The sequence below is a fragment of the Temnothorax americanus genome, unplaced genomic scaffold, assembly GCF_048541705.1.
Source record: "Temnothorax americanus isolate GAGA-0224 unplaced genomic scaffold, ASM4854170v1 Scaffold168, whole genome shotgun sequence".
Taxonomy (NCBI): domain Eukaryota; kingdom Metazoa; phylum Arthropoda; class Insecta; order Hymenoptera; family Formicidae; genus Temnothorax; species Temnothorax americanus.
The window spans coordinates 139,158-161,094 of NW_027509305.1; the positions used below are offsets into that span (position 1 = coordinate 139,158).

Here is a 21,937-nt window from a genome sequence, read left to right on the forward strand (position 1 = left end):
TTTTTTAATTTCATTTTACCGTTTTCTATATTAAGTGCATTCGGGGCACCATGGGACACTCAATACTGGGGCACCATGGGTCACACATTAACCTATGCACACCATCGAGGATATTGATAGATAAAGATTTACAGTCAACGGCACAATAAAAAAAGTAGCTAATGAAGTCCCAAACCAGTTTAAAAGTCGCGCAGAAATTAGAAGCTATCTAAAGGCAATACATCAGTATGAAACTAGAAAACGTAGACAACAGGGTAACAGCAAAATTTTGACCAATTCTCCGAAGAAAAAAAAACTTAATAGAAAAAAAGAAAAAACAAGAAAAAAAGGGAAAATAAGACACGAAAAAGAAAAAAGTAAAAAGACGTCCTTAAAGTTATTAATAAAGAGGGTTATTAATGTGATGAATTAGATAAAGAAAAGAGTATAAACGTTTATGTTTTTTGTTTGTAAAAGAGTATGGACATTTCTTTTTTGTTTGTAAAAGAGTATGAACATTTGTTTTGTTTGTAAAAAAATGAACATTTATGTCTTTTGTTTGTAAAATGTTATTTTTTATCAAAGAAAACATGTCAGAAATAAGTTTTTTTCCAGAAAATAATATTTCAATAGTGGGCAGTTCGGCTATCTTGTCTGTCCTTTAAAATCCTGAACAGTGTGATAAAAAATGTATAAAATAAAATATATTTTCAACTTTTGTAACATTTTGTTACTTCTTGAATGAATAAATCTAGTTTTTGTGTGTGACCCATAGTGCTCCAGTGACAGACCTATGATGCCTCGGGTATGGGGCACCTTGGGTCATTTCTCAAAAAATGTATTTCAATTTTTTTCTAAAAAATTAATCAATATTTATCAAATATGCTAAATAAACTTTAAAATATACATTGTGCTTTAAGGAGGTTTTACAGGTACTCTCTAGTCAGTTGAGAGATGAAGAGAAAATCTTCAAATTCATCGATTCTAAGTATTCATAAAATCTTTTCGTGAATTTTAATGACGTTAGAGCTTATATCATACCCATATTAGTCGAAGTGAGGAATAATTAAAAATATCGTGTAAGTGCTCCTTTGACTCTGGCGGCTTATGAAAGAAAATGTGGTAACATCGCGAACTTGACAGTTCTGCTCATATGACCGTGGTTATTTAACAATTTCACATAATTCTAGAGCGAGTACTTCTCCGTAAGCGCTCGTAAACGTTAGGTGCTTAAGTTTGAGGTGCTGTCATACTGTGGTGCTGTACTGGCTGTACACTTTTCACGCGGGTGCAGTCGCTGCGACATTGCCAAATCTCCCTTGTTATTCGAAGAACGCTACGTGAACTGTGATATGGCCTGTTTCAATAGCCAATATCACAAAATTTTACGCGATAACCCTTGTTTTCCTCGATATTTTTGAAAAGCTTAGATTAAGATCTATAAGAGCTCCATTTTTTGAATCTTTGGTTGGTCGCCTTTATATAATTAATATCTCGTTTCCTGTCTCCAAGAGCCCCTCTGCTATATGTAGCTCATGTTAAAAACTGTGATTTCAAAATTTATTTTTGCAAATTTTTACACGATAACCGATGCTAAAATTTTTCGAGCATTTTTCTCGCATCTCAATTTATACGTCCATAAAATTTTTTTCAATTTTTAGATACATCCATTATCTATAGAACCTCCTTAACTATTTAAAAAAAAATGAGACAAAAATCTTATATTTAAAGATACTTTTCAGAGTTTGAATTTTTGTGGCTCATAGTGCCCCGGTCTCCTCTATATATATGTATACTCATGTTTTTTAATACACCGATTAATCGATAACATATCAGATTATTGTTATCGTATCGCAATCAAAATCTGGTATAATAAATTAATTCGAATGGAACATAATGGATCCGCAATATTTGACATTATAGCTTCGTAGTTTTTTATTCAGAAACCGCACTTATTGACCGTCGTTTGATGACGAACACTGAATGCCGCATGAACAGTTATATGCACGCAGATTACACATAAAGCGACGTGCAAGCATAAACCACGTCAAGAAAGATATGAACGAAAAGGAAGGAATAGTTCGACACATTTCGGTCGGTTAATCTTCAACCAACACTGTATATTAAGATTTAATCGCACATATGATTCGATATGCATTATTATTCCGAGTCTTCCACATAATTTCGTTTTATAGTACAATAGCATAGTATATGAAATGTATGCAGTATAGTAAAGTAAATTTGTGAACAAAAACGTTTTAAAGTCAATGAGTTATTTGAATAAAAGTAATTTTATTATTATTTTATATATTATAGGTGTTAAGTATTAGATTATTTATCATCAATAAAATTTCATTAAAAGAATTTATACATTTTTTAGATAATTTGTGAGTTTGTATAAAGAATAAATAGAAACATTAATATTAAAAAAGATTCGTAATATGCATCAAATTGATACAATTTTTTAATTAATAAAAAATTGCTCATAAACTTGTATTACAACATCACCATTGTTCCTTCTTTCTCTAAAAACAGTGCTTGCTATTTTATTAATTATTACTGCAATTCTACATTCATAGCTGTAAAGCATTGTGTCTTATATGTGTGTACGTGAGTATGTATGTTGTAGGTATGTGTATATATCCCAAGCAGCAAAATAGGGCGAAATTACGTTTATTCGACCTTCTGATAGGTTCAAAAGTCTGTTCGACCAAGCCCAACTTACGTCAAATCGACGTCGAAAGAAGGTAAGTGGGGAATAAAGTTGAAGTAATTTTACGGTTGAAATTAGGTAATGCAAGGCATTTCGCCTTATAAGTCATAGTCTGATTCGGTGAAATGGACCTATCAGAAGGTCGAATATCGGTAATATTTTGGTAATTTTGACCAATTTGTGCCCTCTCTTCGACCTAACTTTTGTCTTTGAGACATCTAGTAGATGGCAGCGCTGCACATCACGAAAAAATATATATTCCATATTAGTTCTACCAAGACGGGTCTATGCTACAGTCATAGCATATGGTTCAAACCAGCCATGGAAACTCAGAGTAAAATATTAATAGAGTCCACCACTACGTCGGTTTTGAAACTGAATATCGTGTGACATGTAACAGAAATATAAGTGCGAAAGAAAATTTTCTGTACAGAATTTTATTTTACTTCGTTAAAAGCAACGCGATGTCGAAAATAAATAATTTAAGCAATTATTAATTAATCGTTAATTATTTAGCAATAATATTTTTTGCATTTAGCACAATAAAAATATTTTAATCTTGCACCTAACGTGAAAAGTATCGCAAAATAGATTTTTTTTCAATTCTTAGTTACTCTGAAAGATATAATATAATTTATTTTATAATGCCTATAATTTTAGAAAGCGTTTTGATGTATCATGGCAGACATACTGGTTCTCATAATAATGGCTGATTTAATGTTTTCGTCTGAATTTCGACCTGTAAGTCGAATTTCTCTACTGTGAAAACCAAATATTAAATTTTGAGGGCAGATTTCCTTAATTAGGGCATTTTTACTTCAAAGTCGTTGACTTTAAAATCGTCTTGTCGATCAATAAGGCATTTTGACTAATAAGTCTGATTTCCCTATTTATAAGTTAAATTGACTTCAAAGATCGACTTTGAGACACGGCGTGCTTCGAGATCTGTGGATCGATATATCGAGAAATCCCGGTCGGCTGTGCCGCGAACGTAAACATTGATCATGAGTTCACCGTGTGACGCGGTCGAGTGCGAACGTGTTTTGTTCTGTAACGACTCTTTCTCGCAAATTCGCTGTTGCTCGCGCGAATCGTCTCGATTATTTTATTTATTACAATATAGAGAGTTTCTTCTGTACTTTGTAACTTCTTGAAAAATCTCATCCCCCCGGGTGACGAGCGCCGAATTAATTCCCGTGTGTTTGTGTTTCCTAGCATAACGATCGCAAGCCTTGTACAATGAGAAAAATACAGTAGGAAGATATTAGTGTGTGTCGGGCGTTAACCTCAAATTATTCATTTATCAAAAGGTCTTACAAAATTATTTATCAGCAAACAGGAATCGATACGTACAATAATTATAGATAGGTTATGGTAACTTTCAATAATTTAAGGTCCAAGACCAATAACTAACTCTCAGGGCAATTTTGCTGGGCATTTCGACCTAAACTCGGACCAATTTCCCTTATAGGTCATTTTCCGTGGTAATCTCAACTTTGTAGTTAACTCGTAGTACGGCCGCGAGGTTTATTTCGCGCCTAAAATATTCCCTATTAGTCAAGTCAAACACACAGGACTAATATATGGTAAAAATTAGGTAATCCTGACCAATTAAGTCATATCGCCTACGAAATTGAAATTAGGTAATACAACCAGGTCACATTTCCTTCAAATGGGGGTCTAATTTTGACTTATAAGTTGAATCGACTTTGAAGGCATACCTTTGATCAAAATTTAGTCATTTACAACCTAATGTATAACTTTAAAGTCATTAAACTTTGAAGGCATTTTGTAGGTTTGAACTACGTAATTTTCAACCTGTACTTAAGACTTCAAACGCTATTTGATTTTTAAGACATTTTTTTTATGTCGAAAGTTGGTAATTCTTCACTTAATTAGGGCAATCTGATTTTGGTTTGGTTAAGATGCCCTGCTTTGCTGCTTGGGATATGTATGTGGTGAGATATGAACAATTAATAGACAACTTTCTAGGCAATATTTAACGACGTCTATTAGTGCAATGAATAAAAATGTAAAAAAAATGACAAATCTAAAGAACTATAAACTATTTTTATATTTATACCAATTGTGATCAGGTGCTTATTTTGAATCATTAACTCTTTGTACCCAGCAGTTTCACTTTGAAATTCTTTTGCTTCAAAATCTCGATTTTAACTACAATAATTTTACTTAAAAAAAAAAAAAAATTTTTAAATTAATTGAAAATAAATATACTGGTATTCAAAGAGCTAAACTTTTTCAGTCAAATAAATATTAAAAAATTTAAATTTAATTATTAGATATATTAAACTTGGACAAATAGTGTAAAGTTTTTGAGTTCGCGTGTATAAACATTACATTAAAATTTTCTTAAAATCAGATTTTCAAGACTTTTTATGAGTCTACAGCCCAATTCAGTAATAAATTATTAGATAATTTGTCTGTATTATAAATTATATAAATTATTAGTTAATTAATCTATATTATATCTATACTAATTTGCCCAAATTCCAGATATTGAAATTTTTGGAGAGCGCGATTTGACGGCTTAACTTTTCGTGCGCCTAGTTGGGTTTGAGAGACCCATTAGTGTGCTTTTGAAGAAACTAACTTTGTAATCGGGAACGCTGGCGGCCTGAGTATTTTAAGTAGCTGCTGTTTATCTATCATCGTGCTCCCACCATTTTATATATATATATATATATATATATATATATATATAAGTTCATGAAAATATAAAATAAATAATACTTTCGATAAAAATTTTATATTATAATTATACCAAAATATACTTTTTTCAAATTTTCGGGTTTGTCAGACCCGACCAGGCGTACCATACCGTACTTTTTAGAGCGAAATAAGAGTCTAGAAGTAAAAGTAAAATTAAAGGAGAAAAAAAAGAAGAAGCATATAGCAAAGCGCATGCGACACTCACGGTGGACATTGGATGCGAGTAAGTTGTAGTGTTGGGTTGGTATGGGTGTGCTAGGGAGGACCTGCAAAATAACCTGCGGCGGCAACGGGGCCCTGTGACCTTGGGGACCATTTGATCGGTCCTGCGCACGGGGCCCCGTGCAGGTCTCCTGTCTGCAGAGTGTTTCGCTCAGCGCAATGTTACAACTGTTGGAAAATCGTTGGTGCGCGTCGGCACTGTTGCTGATTGCTGTACCGTTCCCGTCGCCGCCACCGGTGCAGCTGGTCGATATCGTCGTCGTGGTGGTTGTCGTCGTCGTCGCCGATGTTGCCCCTGTGGAATGCATGGCCGCCGTCATCGTGTTGGTCGTCGGGGTGCTCGTTGCCGACCCGTTATTCGCAGAAGTCACGTCCGTTTTCGTCTCGATGACCACCTGCGTTCCCTCGCCAATACCGCCCTGATTATTCGCGACCACAAACGCGGAATTCTCCTCCTTGGTGATGCTCATATAGTAGCAAGTGTCGGTCTTCTTCATTATATGCCGTGGCCCTGCGCATAGAAATACACGATTGGCATATGAATGTGTATAGCAGTCTTTCATTCCATATTTATAAAGAACTACTCGAACTAATTTGAACACTTTATTTCTCTATTATTTTTTTTATTTCTAATTATTACAATATGTTCTTAACTTCTCTCGATATAATTAATCATTTTTCAGGATACATATTAGGGTAACTCCGGTACTTACGTCGCGCGAGGATTTACGCCGCAGAAGTCAGAAAAAATAGAAGGAATAAAGGTATACTTGATCGCAATCACACTGTTATATGCCTTTATGTCATATTAGTATTGTGTTGTAATTTTAGTTTTTTACTGTTAATGTTAACGAAACCGTCGTGAGTTGAATCGATTTCTCACCGTAGTAAGAAGCGCGATCATATATTACGACTTACGTAAAATGATTACTGTAGGATGCAAAAGGTTTAATGGTTATTTCATGATACACATAAGTGTAGAAGAATAGTAAAGGATACAGCAAACAAGTGCATAGCTCTTGTATTCTTTGTTTAGCTTGATATCTTATATATCTCACCTGTTTAGGATATACGGCATTTTTAGCGTGTGGGATTTATGCCATAGTACAAGCACTCCGTAAAAATAAAAATCTTCTGTGTATTTTTTTTGGATCGTATAACAATAAATTTTAATGCATCTATCGTTCTTTTATTTTCTTCTTAAAATCTTTCAGTTTTTTAATTTGTTCATTATTCTTACACCTTAATAAACTTTTTACACACATTTTATATTATTATGACATTTTATAGCCTTATTTCTAAATATTATTTGTAATTTTTTATAAGGCGTATATTTTACTCATGAATGTCATATATCTCACCCTTATGGGATATATAGAAAAAATGCAAGGGTTTCTAAAAGTTTTTTTTATTAAATATGAAGAATGAATATATGTATATATATATATATATATATATATATATATTTCATATTTCTATTTTTTTTTATAGTGGTAGACAGTATAAAGTTTTTATTGGTATAATTTATATTTGCCTTAAACATAGTAAATATATAGTACTCAATAAATTAAATTTTTCTTAGCTGCGGCGTATATACCGGAGTTACCCTGTACATTATATATTTAATCAAAAAATAGATTATATATAAATATATAAATAATTTTTACCGAAAGTTACCGATATATCATATAATTCAATAGTTCGACGAAAAATTATATGAAACAAAGAGCGAAACGCGTAAGATCTAAATTTTGAGATTACCTTTTATTTAAAATCTTTTTCTATTTATTTTTTATTTTATTTAAAAAAAATAAAGCGCTGGAAAAAGTGTGCCCAAGAGAAAGAGAAATAGTCTAAAAGACACCGGTAATGTGTGTCGTGAGATTACCAGGATTCAACAAGATAGTATCCTCGTAAAATTCCGGAAGTTCTGCCGGTCTGACTGCGACAAGCGCAACTCCGTATTTCCGGTGACTGTGGAAGGACGCGTAGGTGAAGGATTTTCCTTCATACTCCCCAAAAAAGCGGGAGTCGCCGAGAATTATGTGATAAATCTCGTTGCCGGAACATTTACCATATAGTCTGTGCCATTCTTCCTGCGACTGTTGGCCTTCTCTGTGATGAGAAAGATTTCAACTCAGAATTTTCCAGTTTTCATGCGATGTTTACACGATATAACATCACATACAATTACGCAAAATAAACATAAAAATAGTATATTTTATTGCATATTATAGTTTGTTAAATGCATTATAGCATTTAATAAAATTTTGTAATTTTGTGTTTGTAATTTAGTAATAAAAATTTCGTCAAATATATTAAAAATTAAATTAATCATTATTTAATGCACGAAAAAAATTAGCTACCGTAGCAAATCTAGTCGTAAAATATGGACAACTAACATTTTTTGCTGCGAGAGCTATATTTTTAGCAATATAGTAGCAAAACCTTTTGCTACTATTGCTAAAAATATAGCTCTCGCAGCAAAAAATGTTAGTTGTCCATATTTTACGACTCCTTTTTTTCCGTGATGTTTATATATTAAAGATTAAAGATGAATAAATACTTGAATTGCAGCGACATCAGTCTACGTGGCTGTACACGCTACTACGAAATGTGCACGTGGTACTGTGCGGTTAAATTCGTAGCCTAATTATTGCTCTACAATACATTTTGCGCGGCACTTACTGTCCTCTGGATGTGTGTAGCAACAGGGTAACCAACGTCGATGCGCCGGGACACGTGCAATTATTTGCTAAAAGGGCGTATTTAAATTCATCCTCGCACACCACGTGCTCCGCGAACTTCACGTGGAGCTTGTTTTCCGGACGGAAGATTTGAACATATTGAGGAACGTTGGGCGCGAAATCTTTTACCGCCCATGATCTACAATTGCCATACCAAATTTATTTTTTATAAGATTTAGAGGCGCTTTCAAGCTCTAATCGCGAATAATGTAAAAATATTCATTTATTTAGAATTCAAGATAATCCTGCTATCGTGTTAAAGAAGAAAAATTTAAAAAGATTTTAAGTCATAAACTATTTTCATTAATATTGTTTTGCTATTTCTTGAATAAAATTTTTTTTACCTAGAACGTATTTCAGATTTCTCCTGTTTTATTTCTAGGGATCTTTTATTAGTCTGGAATTTTTTATGAATTTGAAAGTAAAGGAAATTAAGTGATTAAGGTCAACAGAGCAACTTATCTTCAATTTAAACTCCGAAGTAAAACTTAAATAAAAAATGTCTGAGATTCGTAAAATGTCGAGGATAATATCAGGATTGCAATGTTTAATCTCCGTAACGTAAAACTTTATTATGGAAAAAGAGAAGTGACGAGAGAGAAGATTGAATTTACAACATAGCGATTATGAGTTTCGTTAATAAAAATTCTAACTTAACGTTAGTTTTCACTGATCGCTGACCTGAGTATCGTGTGTTCGTCAGCAGCGGTTTTGTCAGCATAATTTCTCGCCGCCAGCACGAAACAAGCTTCCGCTTCGTTCATCCTGGCCCTCGCGAGATCGCCATCCTTCAAGCATGAGCCCTGGATGTAGATCACTCTTTGCGCCCAGATCGGCACTTGCAAGATCATCCGCATTGTGGTATCGAGTTCCATTGGTGACAAAAGCACCACATAATAATCCTACTCGTATTAAGATCATTTTAAATCATTAATGTTAAAAATCATAAAATGAGTAAAAACAAAAGTGCGTAGAAAGATATACGGTGCAATTAATGCTCTTCATACTTTCAAAGCTATTATAATGTCTGTGAGATTTTATTAACGCGCAAGGAATATCTTCAATTATTCCATATAAAAGATTAAACTCAAAACTGCTATTTTCAAAATAATTGTATTTTTTACCTTATTTAACAATTAATATTAATAATTTTCGTGTTGTACTAATGATAAAAATTAAGCTCAATAATTTTTTAAAAATTAATTGTCTCTGCTGTTTTAACAACGATAAATTGAGAACTTAAAAAATAATTTTTACGAAATCACAAGTCGCCTAGTGCATAATGAAATATTCAAGGCACGTAATTTGTTCGTAGCCTAACCTGCAGCAAGGGATGGGCGTAAAACTCATTTAGAAAGTCCATAATGGTGTCGGCTTGCAGTGTCGTACTGCAAACTACCACGTGCTTCTCGCTTTGCGCTCTGTGCGACGAATACGAGCCGCCCAGCTTCTGTCGCTCCATCCACGTGAAAGCTAACTGTTCGAACTGTATAATCAATATGAGATTATGCAATAATTATGCAATTGACTAATATACCTGTTTTTATAAATCACAATAAGTTAAAATGAGCACAATGATTGCATTATTCTATCCGAATTTATGAGATTAATAGACAAATATTCATAAAAATATTATTTTGTTTTAAGGATGTATTACCTATATCTTCCCAGCCAAAAGTACAGTATCTGAGAAATCCAATTATATCGGTTGTATGCATACTTTAACGGCTTACTATTATACTATTTAATATCATAACAAGGACATTAATGTTACTGATTTAAGTGATTTTAACCAGTTTTTATAATTATTAACAGCGTATTTGTAAATATTCTTAAGGATGTATGTCCGTTCAGTCAAAATAAAGGATCAAGCTGAAATTTACAGAGATTGTGCACTTATATGTCCTAAAAACCTGTGTTAAATTTCAGATCGATTGTCTGATATTAAATAGTAGTAAGCCGTTAAAGTATGCATAAACCGATATAATTGGATTTCTCAGATTACTGTACTTTTGGCTGGGAAAATATATAAGTAATACATCCTTAATAAAAACAAAAGTATACAATTAATATTAGAAAATACGCATATTTATAGAAACTATTTACTTTGATAATATTGAAGAAAAAGCATAGAAAATAATCTTTATTTTTTTATTTTTTTCAAACTCTCAAACTTTATCATAGAATTTATCTCTAAAACATAAAATTATATTTTATATTTCAGATATAAATTTGATATATATAGAATACAAATGTGTTATAAATCTTATGTTTTTTTTGTGTAAAATTTCTTTGTATTATATATATAAAATTAAATTACTTTAAATAGATTTTAGTCTGTACACATATATTGATAATTATTAAAATTATTAAAATCTGTATCTATATTATAAAGTAAGATTTTTGTATAAAGATTTGTATATGAAAACACTTTTATAAACGTAAAATTTTTTCTTTAAAACAAATGCAAAAATATTTATTATAATTTTAATATCTTGCACGTATAAGAGCCTCAGTGTAGTAGTGTACATATTATCGTGCCTCACAATTTTATGCACTTTTAATTGCAAATTTTTTATTGTTTTTATTACACTGAAAAAAAGGTTTTGGTTATAATAACTAAGGCTTGGTGAAATAGTTTCAACTAAAGGGTTTAGTGATTATGACAAAATATTTGGTTAATGTTAACCAAATTCGTCATAATCACTAAACCCTTTAGTTCAAACTATTTCACCAAAAAAGTCTTGGTTATTATAACTAAAACCTTTTTTCAGTGTAAATTTCGCCACTTAAAACCTATATAGGACAGGATTGCTTCACTTCTGCAAAGATACGGGCTCTCACGTTGAATTATTTTTGTCTATGCTATCTCGACAGTAATGCGACTTTATCGTCCAAAATCGAATTTAATATATCGAATGCGGAAATGCAAGGGACAGACTCGAAGAAAAGGGGGTTGACACATCGTGTTAACCCATGCATATACAAATTGGCACGTATCTCGTGTGCAATTGGCAGGCAATCTGACAGACAAATTACAGCGATTGACGAGCGCTTTCCGTGTTGAGCGCTGCGCAATCAGTCGACGTCGACAGACAATGAGTAGGCGCACGAGTTGCTCTTGTCGCTTTGTGCAATTAAGTAATATTTTTTGGTCGATCTAATTCTCATTAAGCGCTAAATTAATTCAAGAATTAATCGTTAAATCGGCATCAAATATTTACTTTTCTGTAAGATTATTTTACATTTCTCTTTTTCACATCATATACTTCCATAAACTTTAAAAAATTTTAAATATCACTTAATTTTCACTTTTATTACGTAAGAAGAAGCTTTTGATAGTGGGCGCACTGTAATATATTTAAAGTTACAAAGAAAGTATCTCCGAAGAAGCACGATTTCTTATATAGCGCACAATATATAACATGTTATGAAGTAATATTCGCGGGTAACATGCCTAACGAGATTTCGACGTACAATAATGTGAAAGGTTCATAATATAAAGTTTTCTTAGTATCTATAACAATCAATTGCAAAAGAAAAGTTGCCACGGTAACGCATATCCTGGAGCAGTATACACAAATCTTTGTTACCACGTGTAGTCAGATCAATAACCCTGTCTTTTCTTGCGATTCAATCCCAGATTCTTTAGAGAAAAGAGAAAACGCGAACAACATTGATGCTGTCAACAATATAGAGTGACAAATAATAATATGTACATTTAAAAAATAGTGATACAGTCTGCAACGTTTAATTTAAATCCTTTACTTTTCTTATTATCCTAACATTATATACCTGGATAATTGGATTTCGCATTAAATATAATAATTTTGACATTAATAATATAAAAATTAATGTTAATAATAAATATAATATTTATTTCTTATTAAAATGTAACTAAAAAGGAATTTTTCATTCTTTTTATAAATTAATTATATAATTATTTTTTCACAAAAATTTTAATTAGAAAAAAATTAACTACAAACTCATTAAACAATATCCTCACTTCTGATTCCCATATTTCAATAATCTATATATCGGATATTATCTGTGTAATCAAACTTATTTTTACTATAAAGCATGCATGGGACTTAATCTCTGGTCGACGCACATTTCTCGCACATATAAGAAATAAAAGCGTTATATCCCTAACGACCGGAATAATAAATATTCGTAAAACGACAAAGGTCAATTGCGCGGCAATATGGTCGGTGAGACGGGTCTTGTTTCGGTACATTTACGGCTTCCCTACAGCGTGACTTGAAAATAACGTCTATAAAAGAAGTCTATGAGGCGAACATCACTGTAACGACCACAACTGACGCACATTAAACGAGATGAATACAAGTTTAGTGTAGCGTTACACCTTTACGCAAACTTTTCAGGACATTATAGGTTTTTTTAAAAACAATATTGTATTGATAGAATCAATCACATAAATATTGTTTATTGTATTGGGATATAATCATGATTGTGTGATATAATTAATCATGAATATTGTCTACACATATTTTTTTTTAAGTTTAAATTATACGTAATACACATAATACCTTTTACATTTTCAAATCAATTAGTACAATAAGATTTAACATATCATGGATAAAAGAATTTAATTAGATTTTATTAATATCCTTTTTAATCTAGTTTATTAATAATCGAATATATAAGACCAAGTAAAGATCAGAGAAATTAAAACTGTATTAAGTTAAATATAATACATCTTCTATCAATCTATTTTATACTTGTAAATACAAATATATTAAAATATAGTAAAATTTATATATATATATATATATATATATATATATAATTTTTAAAACCTGTAAAATATCTTTTAATGTAGGGGAGACCGGGGCTAAGCCAACAACGGGACAAACTTGACACTAGGCTTTTTGCCAATTTAAATCTATCGTAGAAACTTGCCTTTCCTACTATAAATGCGTCTTTATGTGCCAGTATTATCAACGGAATTTGGTAACATTCTGAGTTATAGTGTAATTTTTAACGCGACATAAGCGTTTTTGATAGTAAAAAGTAATTTTTCTGATCTCTCGAAAATGTCTACTCTTTCATCGAGCTTTACTCTTGCGAATCTACCGGTAAGTGATTTTGATGGAAAATTCGATGCTTTATACGAATCCGATAATAATTTTTGCATATTTTCAAAATTTTTATATTTTTGGAGTAACAAAAGTAAAAAACGACGTTTGGGGCAAAGTCGACAGGGGCTAAGTCGACACGCTGTTTTATTGGTTCCCAATAAACGATGCTTGTAATGCAGTATATGGCCCATATGACAAATGTGTGCGCACGTGTAATCGCGAATTTACTTGCATAAATTGTTTTTCAGACATGAGTTTAGATGAAAATAATTGAATGTTCAAAAATTTTTGTTTTTATTATTTCCAATGATTGTTTTACTTAATTCCACATTTTTGTACTTTCTAAATACACGATAAACAAATGTATATTTAGTTTCAGACAATAAAAAATAAGTTCCAGATCAAATTGTGTTGATCAGGCAAAGTATCGAGTTTACACCCCGGCATTTTTCAATTTGAAAATTTATCTTCGCGTCACTTTTCCTTTTCTGGCAGTAAAACAAAACGACGTACAGCAAAATTTCCTGAATTAATTTTGTGTACCTGAAGAAACACTTTAAATATATACCATTGAAAAAATTTGCCTAAAAATTTTGATTAAATATTAAAAATTGCCTTTGAAAAAATAGTGTCGGCTTAGCTCCGGTCTTCCCTATTTATTGTTATAAATATATAGTAATGTGTGTACATACCTGTGTTGGTAAAACTATAAGAGCCACGCAGATCATAATGACCATGTAAAGTTGCGAAGGCCAAATGTCCGGCACGAAATCTCCGTAACCCACGGTGGAGAACGTTACCACAACATAGTATGTACTTTGAAATAGATTCAAATGTCTGTGCCCCGCTCTCTGAAAGTGTTGGATCCCGCATACGCTGAAATGGAAAATTCATCGGATCGCCTTACGATATTAATCATTGATTGCCACGAAAACGGATAGTCGGGACAGTTATAGTCATATTTTACATGCGTCCGACGTAAAATCTACGTCGTTTATAACTGTATACTACTAACGTAATTTACGTTTTCTATAGTCGCGCCGCATTGCAGACGATGTCTCCTGCATTTAAATTACAAGCCATTGAGAATCAGAAATTTACAGTCATTCTAATTATACTATATAAAATTCTTATCATTTTCTATTACATAGTTTGCAGAAAAACATACACGCATACATTAATTATTTAATTAAAAAGGAATCGCCATATATTGACTTAAAAAATAATTCTTTTTTAATAAGTAAAACAGGACTGATACTATGAATCTTATATTAATTAGAAAAGATGCCATTTTCAGTCAGATTGGATCTTGATAGTCTAATATAATAATATTTTCTGTGTGAATTTTATATACTTTTTCTAATTCATTGTCAGTAAACTGCGCGCCAATTATTTGTCAATCTTAAAATACAGTTTTTTTGTTGGAACAGTAAATCCACGTACTTAAATAGAAAATTAATTTAACTTTTGCCTTGTCAGTGAATTGGTAAATACGCCAGTCACGGATTGTAAGAAAGTCCAGGTTCGAACTCAGGCTAGAATGATATTTTTTTGCAATAAATTCTTTGTAGTGATTTAAAAAGAAAGATGCTTATTTTAACGTCAAAAGTTAAACCAATTATCGATTTAAGTATGTGGATTTATTGTTCCAACAAAAGGCTGTATTTTAAAACTGACAAATAGTCGGCGCGCAATTTATTTAAAGTTGGAAACAGTATATAAAATTTACATAGAAAATATTATTATTAGGCTACCAACGGCTGGTTAGATCCAGCCCAACCAAAAATGGCATTTACTTTAATTAATTTAAATTTCTAAGGAATAGAGTTGGGGGAGGGGCGGAGCCCACCCAAGCATCAATTAAATATCAACAAAGATTTTTTTCATCGTCCGATTAATAAAAAACAACTATTTGAAAATTAATATATTAAATTATCTCTTCCCGAAAAAAAAGATTATATACATATATATTTTTATTTAATTTTGAGAGTCCAATGTTCATTTTTGATTGAATCTATCGCTGGCTGTAAGGTATAATATGCGTCAACACACGCACATAGTTCTTTATGGACCTTTGGACATGACATTATCTTAATTCAATTCGATAGTCAATGTCGTTTTTGGATCTTCTAATCGTGAAACTCATTGAATAAGATTGGAGAAGGAAAGCAATTATTAATTAATTTTTGTATATTTTGCTAAAGATGGCTCAATCCCGAGCCGAAACGTACGAATATATACACTGTTGAATAAATCAGTGAATTGGATCTTTTACGCACCGATAACTGCGTCTGACTCTCATAGCCATCCTTTATCAGTTTTTTATATACACATATTATTATATATAAATATATATGAGTATATATAATGCAATTATATATGATCTTTGTCTCTATATGATCATATATAATTATATATAATAATCATATATGAACATATATAATGATATTATATATATGTAAATATATACATATATATATATATATATATAATCACATATGACCATATATAATCAATATATATTAAAAAAAGAATTGTTAACTTTTTTTTCGATAATAAAGCATTTTTCAATGTTATTCAGACGTTTTGAATAAAATACATATATACAAACATCAAAACAGGTGAACATTAATAATATATTTTATATATTTTATGTACCTATGCTAAATATTGCTAATTAAAATTTTGAATAAAAGATTTTTCAGATATTATGTGGCTTTAAACTTTTTTGTCAATAAAAGTCAATTTAACAATATTCATTTTAAGGTTATTTAAAATATTTTCGCCGAAGAACATATAAATAGGACGTGAGTGATTTTCGGAAGTTTATCCAAAACTTTCAATTAATAAATTTTTCTTTATTAAATCAATTAGAGCGTGACTATACCCATTAGCAAATTTGCAACAAACCAATCGGAATTAGCATAACGATTTTTGGTTGCTTCTTAATCAATCCGACGTCGACTTTTGATTTGAGTAAACAGATTTATGTTAGTCGATGAAAAGCACTTTTCTTTTCATCAGCAATTTTTCATTCGGCAATCTTTCGCCGTAACGAAATGAATGCACAATTAGCCTGACCACTCGAAGCAAGATAAAACGACATCCTCGATAAAACAATTCTTTGATCGTAACAAAATTGATGTAACAGCGCGCGGTGCAAGAAAAGGAAGAGATTGAACCCGATTGTGAAGAATCCATCGCCTAGTATAAACTAGTCGGCGTTTATAAACGGCCTGTTATCAATTATGCATGCGGCCCCGTTTCTATATCTATATATATCGATGTATATATTTGTGCACCATGTTCATTTTTCCTCCCTTTCTTTATCTACCAGCGCCATCGCATCATTGTGCTTCCGTTCGACGTGTCGTGACAGTCGAGCGTGCCCCATCGTACGTTAATTAACAACAAATGGATATATCGATGCTATTTTATATATTTCACTAGGATACTAAATACCGTATATGTAGTATCGTAAATACACGGCCTATTTCATTGCAAATATGTTCTATGCATGATCAAATTGACTTACAATTTTGCCATTTATTAAAAATATAATTTCATAAATATGCAATAAATTATTTTTAGAATTGTAAAACAAATTATTGCATTATTTATCAATTTTTACTATTTATTAATATAAATTAAAACATTATTTTTTGTTTAATTATTATTTTCTGATGATACACTGCATGATTTATTGATATGATGTCTGCATTCATTTTTTACCAAATTTAAATTCAATTATTACAACAGTGATGTCAGTTTAAAAATAGTAATATGTTTTTAAAGAAAAAATATTATTAAAATTATTTATTAAATATTAGCAATTATTCTTTTATTTTGTGACTGTTTTTAATCAGTTAAAAAATGTATACATTTTTTGGTAATTAAAATCTATAATTACCAAAATTTATAATAATTTAATATAAATAAATAAATTAATCAATTAATTAATGTATTACCGGTATATAATTTTATAATTACAATTATTTAGGCGCCTCTAAAAAGCGCCAAAGGTGTGAGAAAAGTATTACTGTGAGAGTAAAACCGTCGTTTTTTATTTTCAACATTTCTCTACGTGTCAATTCGCCGTGTTTTTGCGTACGAACGGATAATAAAGTCACGCATTTTCGTTAAAATTTTCATTGTTCCCTATCCAAGCGCCGTCGTTTGTTAGCAACGTTTTCACTAACGAATCTTGTCCATGTGTACATACGTGACGGTCCTAATTCAATCAAACATTATTTCATGGAAACAAGTGACGTAATCGAGATAAATTTTTTACTGTCCATTAAAAAAGAGTCGTTAAAAAATGTGTTTCAAAGGTTTGCTTCATTTCAACAGAATAGATTTTTAAATTTTATTGAAAAGGTTAAAGATTTTGAAGATCTTCAAAATATGTATTTTTTTTAAATTAATACTAATAAAGAATTTGGAACTCTCTCTCTCTCTCTCTCTCTCTCTCTCTCTCTCTTTCTGTACAATTTTTAAGCATCTATATATATATATATATATATATATATATATATGTAAAAACCCCGCCAACTCATATATATTAGGATCCTATCTCAGAATAGGGCACTTTCTTCTATATACAGATTTTTTTTTTAAAGATATTAGACAACATAATATTACTTATACTAAAAAGATGTACACGTCATTTTAATTTCAAAATTACTAATATAATATGTACTTGGCATATGTAAATTAATTCAATTGTATGATGCCTGCTCTATTAATTCTGCAAAGAAATCTTATTACATTCATGTAAGCAGATATTCCATTAATAAATTCGGATAACGTCTGTTTATTCAGAATAATATTAATGCTTAATCGTAATAATAATTTATAATTAATGTGTTAAGATCTCGTATAAACACAATCAAAATATTTATATCTTTAATTATACAAATTTAAAAAATGTAATGTTTGCAATGATATCTAAAGTTAAATTAACGAAACCAAAATTAGGCGCTATAATAAGAAAAGCTGCTTGTTATAAAATGTTGCATTAAGTAACAAGTGCTGCGACAGCACAAACGTCAAAGCTTTAAAAGATGTAATTTGCACATCATTAAGGATAATAGAATGTACATATGGAGGGGTAAAAACCACAGTGCTGTAAATCAAATTTTAAAAAATATTTTTTTGTGTGCATAGATGCAATATATTGTATGCATGGCATCTATGCACGCAAGAAAAAATTAAAAAAAAACTTGACTTACACCACTATGACTTTTACCCCTCTATATATAATAGCTATACAAAGATAGAAGTTGAATTTTCCCCCGAAAAAGTTACTGGCATTATATTTTCTCTGTATATATATTCATGACACCTTTTCAAACAAAACTTTTCGATGGATAATTAGGTAAAATATATTAGCGGTTTTTTCTATTTATTGTGATTATATCGTAAATTAAAAAATTAAATTAATTAAAAATATACACATAAAAGAAATTGTGTGTAGAAAATTTAATTTTGTAATTTAATTATTATATATGATGAAATTCTCAATAGAAATTCGTTATGAGACTACAGAGATTATATTCCTTTTATATTTTTTTGAAACATAAAAAAAAACAAGAAAAAAATCAATTCATGAAACAAATAAAAAATAATAACAATAATAAAAAAATAAGTATTATTATATATTATAATAAATTTAAATTTGTAAGTATAACGTAAGCTTTATTTTATCCAATTGTTATTTTGCATCATTATTTCCAAAGCTTACAGGATAATATAAGAAAATATTAGAAAGCGGATATTATAAAAGCTAGTCGCAAAGTGGCCGGCTATCTGTATGTGGTTAGTGATCAAACCTGCAGATGTGATAGCGCATAGCGTGAAACTATAGCGCTTATCATGCATACTACGTTCGCGGCATGCAGAAAGTCAAGCCGTTGACTCTTTCGCTAACGTACGCAATAATTATAATTAATCATTTTAAAGCGAAGAAGATTGTGTGAGTCCTGCGATTGCAGTCCGTTTAGTCATGGGTATTAAATAATAAACATAATACGAAAAGTCTCTCTTTCCCTCCCTCCCTCCCACTCTTTCTCTCTCTCTCTCTCTCTCTCTCTCTCTCTCTCTCTCTCTCTCTCTCTCTCTTTCTCTCTCTCTCTCTCTCTCTCTCTCTCTCTCTCTCTCTCTCTCTCTCTCTCTCTCTCTCTCTCTCTCTCTTTTTGATTATGTCTCACTTATATCATGCTTTGTGAACTCACATGTGCTAGAGAGAGCATGTATAATTTTGTTATTTGTATTATTCTGTATTTGCCCTTTAGCCTATGCTTGGGCATAAATAAATAATATCATATCTCTCTCTCTCTCTCTCTCTCTCTTTCTCTCTCTCTCTAAAATTAAATTGAAAAAAATCAAATACATTAAAAACTCAATAATGTCAAAAAACAGCGGATTATGCATTACATTGCATATTACAAACAAATGTTTAAAACTTATATTTTTCATTTCTATATAATTAGCAGCAATGCTAACGTACTTCTTCCAATAGTCATAGAATCACTCGATTCTTTCTCTAGTTATTTCTCTGTATTTCAGCTGTAAGTGCGACGACTTTTTTCGACGCATTGTGACGCAGATTCGTCGTAGCGTCGCGACGTGCTATACTTTACTCCTTGTCCTTGTCGTAGATAATACGGCCGTGCAAGGGCGAGCTGGCAAGTGCGCCGCTCTAGAATGACACCGTAAATAATAAAGCGTCGCGATCGATGGTGATACCAATCCATCTGCACAAGCCGAGGTGCGATTATTTATTAACGCCTGTCCCACATTACGATCTGGGTCGATCAGACATGTTTCGTCATTTTCTCATTCGTCCCTAACATTGTAGAAGGACAGCTACTGGTTACAATGATTTGCTCGCTGCTATACGTTAAACTCGCTCAAAATTAATTTGCCAAGATAAATCCACGCACTTTTATCCCTTCATTTTTTATACAAATCGCATTTTTAAATATGTATGTATACATATACGTAGTATGTGTAATACAAACTCCATGTATAACCACATAAAAAGGCGAAATAATTACAAAGAGATCAATACAATCTTGTTTCTGTATCTTGCTATTTTAATCGCTGGTGATGTGCCATTATGATGAATGCCATAATGATATTGACATTTCAGATTAATAATACCAGTTTCTTATTATTATTATATTACAATAATCGGATGACGTAAGGATCTTTTATAGTTATCTATATCTATGGATTATTTACAGCATTTAACACCTAAGATTAGTAATATTTACCATAATATATATCATATAAACGTTAAAGAAAGGTAACTAATAAATATTAAATGTAGAAAACGCTGAAAAATGCAATAGTAAAATTTTAAAAATTATTTTCTTTAACATTGTTTATATTAACGTAATACTTTTCTGATAATACGTTAAATTTTAGATTTTTTAAATATAATTATTATAACTCAATTATAAGTCAGTTTTTAGTATATGTCATAAATATTTTTATTTTCTTAATCAATTTTAAAAATCAGAAAAAGGACTACAATTTATTTTTCAAAATAGCAAGATTGTACAATGCAACGTGTGGTTCCGTGTGTATATTTTGCAACAGTTTGTCTTAATGTCCTAATATGTAACAAAACTCTAACAATTGTTGCGAATTATACCGGCTGCATGTGACAAATCGTATTTTTTTTTATATTTGACATAAATTGTTATTTATTTAAAAGAGTTTGCGTTTAAACTTTTAAATAGAATTTTTTTCATATTGTAGAACCGGCAGCTGCAAATTATCTGATGCGGTTTGCAACTTGCACGTCAATATGCGATGACGATTGATGTTGCAAATTCCACCATCTGCGTATGACAGGCGTTTGTTTTTTTCGCACCTACACAGTCGATATATGAATTTTTGGTAACCCGAATTTTTTCAGCCAAATCACATTTTTTTCACGCTGCAAATTGCTCATCGCGACTTTTTATTCTTGCCGTAGAATGACACATAAAAGACATTTGATTTTTAAAAGTTCCTAATTGTTAATTTATATCTATATACTGTAATATATTTATTTATTAATTTTTATATATTTATTAATTAATTTAGTCTAATATATTTACTGTTAATATTTTAATAATTTATTATTTAATTTTTATATTTGCATAAATATATTAAATTGTAATCTCTCTGTTGTGTGGCTATTAAATATTTTCTTCATCAAATAAATAAAGATAACGTAAGACATTTCATTATCATTATATCATTATACTTTGATATTTCTTGGTTTACACTGCTTTACAGAAAATATGTTCAAATTAAGTAAATATTTGCAATATAACGAAAATGGCAGACGAGATCATACATGCAAACTATTCATTTATTTCCGCAATCTAAGCTTTCTCTGCGCCGTCGCGTTTACAGATACAACTTTATTCGAAGATTAAACAAGACGA

At 30.8% G+C, this 21,937-nt stretch overlaps 1 protein-coding gene across 6 annotated transcripts in view; it reads right to left on the reverse strand.

Annotated features, from left to right (window-relative positions):
• Slo2 (slowpoke 2) overlaps positions 1 to 21,937 on the reverse strand; it is a 62,255-nt gene that overhangs the window by 33,081 nt on the left and 7,237 nt on the right. For 5 of the 6 annotated variants that reach the window (XR_013256433.1, XR_013256434.1, XM_077403068.1 and 2 more), the window contains exons 3-8: positions 14,186 to 14,369; positions 9,713 to 9,877; positions 9,073 to 9,293; positions 8,333 to 8,530; positions 7,533 to 7,759; positions 5,628 to 6,155 (exon numbers count right to left, since the gene is read on the reverse strand). Coding sequence is in view for 4 of the 6 variants with exons in the window: in XM_077403068.1 (XP_077259194.1) it covers positions 5,628 to 6,155; positions 7,533 to 7,759; positions 8,333 to 8,530; positions 9,073 to 9,293; positions 9,713 to 9,877; positions 14,186 to 14,369 (1,523 nt within the window). In the remaining 2 variants the exon portion in view is untranslated. The remainder of the gene's footprint in view (positions 1 to 5,627; positions 6,156 to 7,532; positions 7,760 to 8,332; positions 8,531 to 9,072; positions 9,294 to 9,712; positions 9,878 to 14,185; positions 14,370 to 21,937) is intronic. The other variant, XM_077403070.1, reaches the window with a different exon arrangement.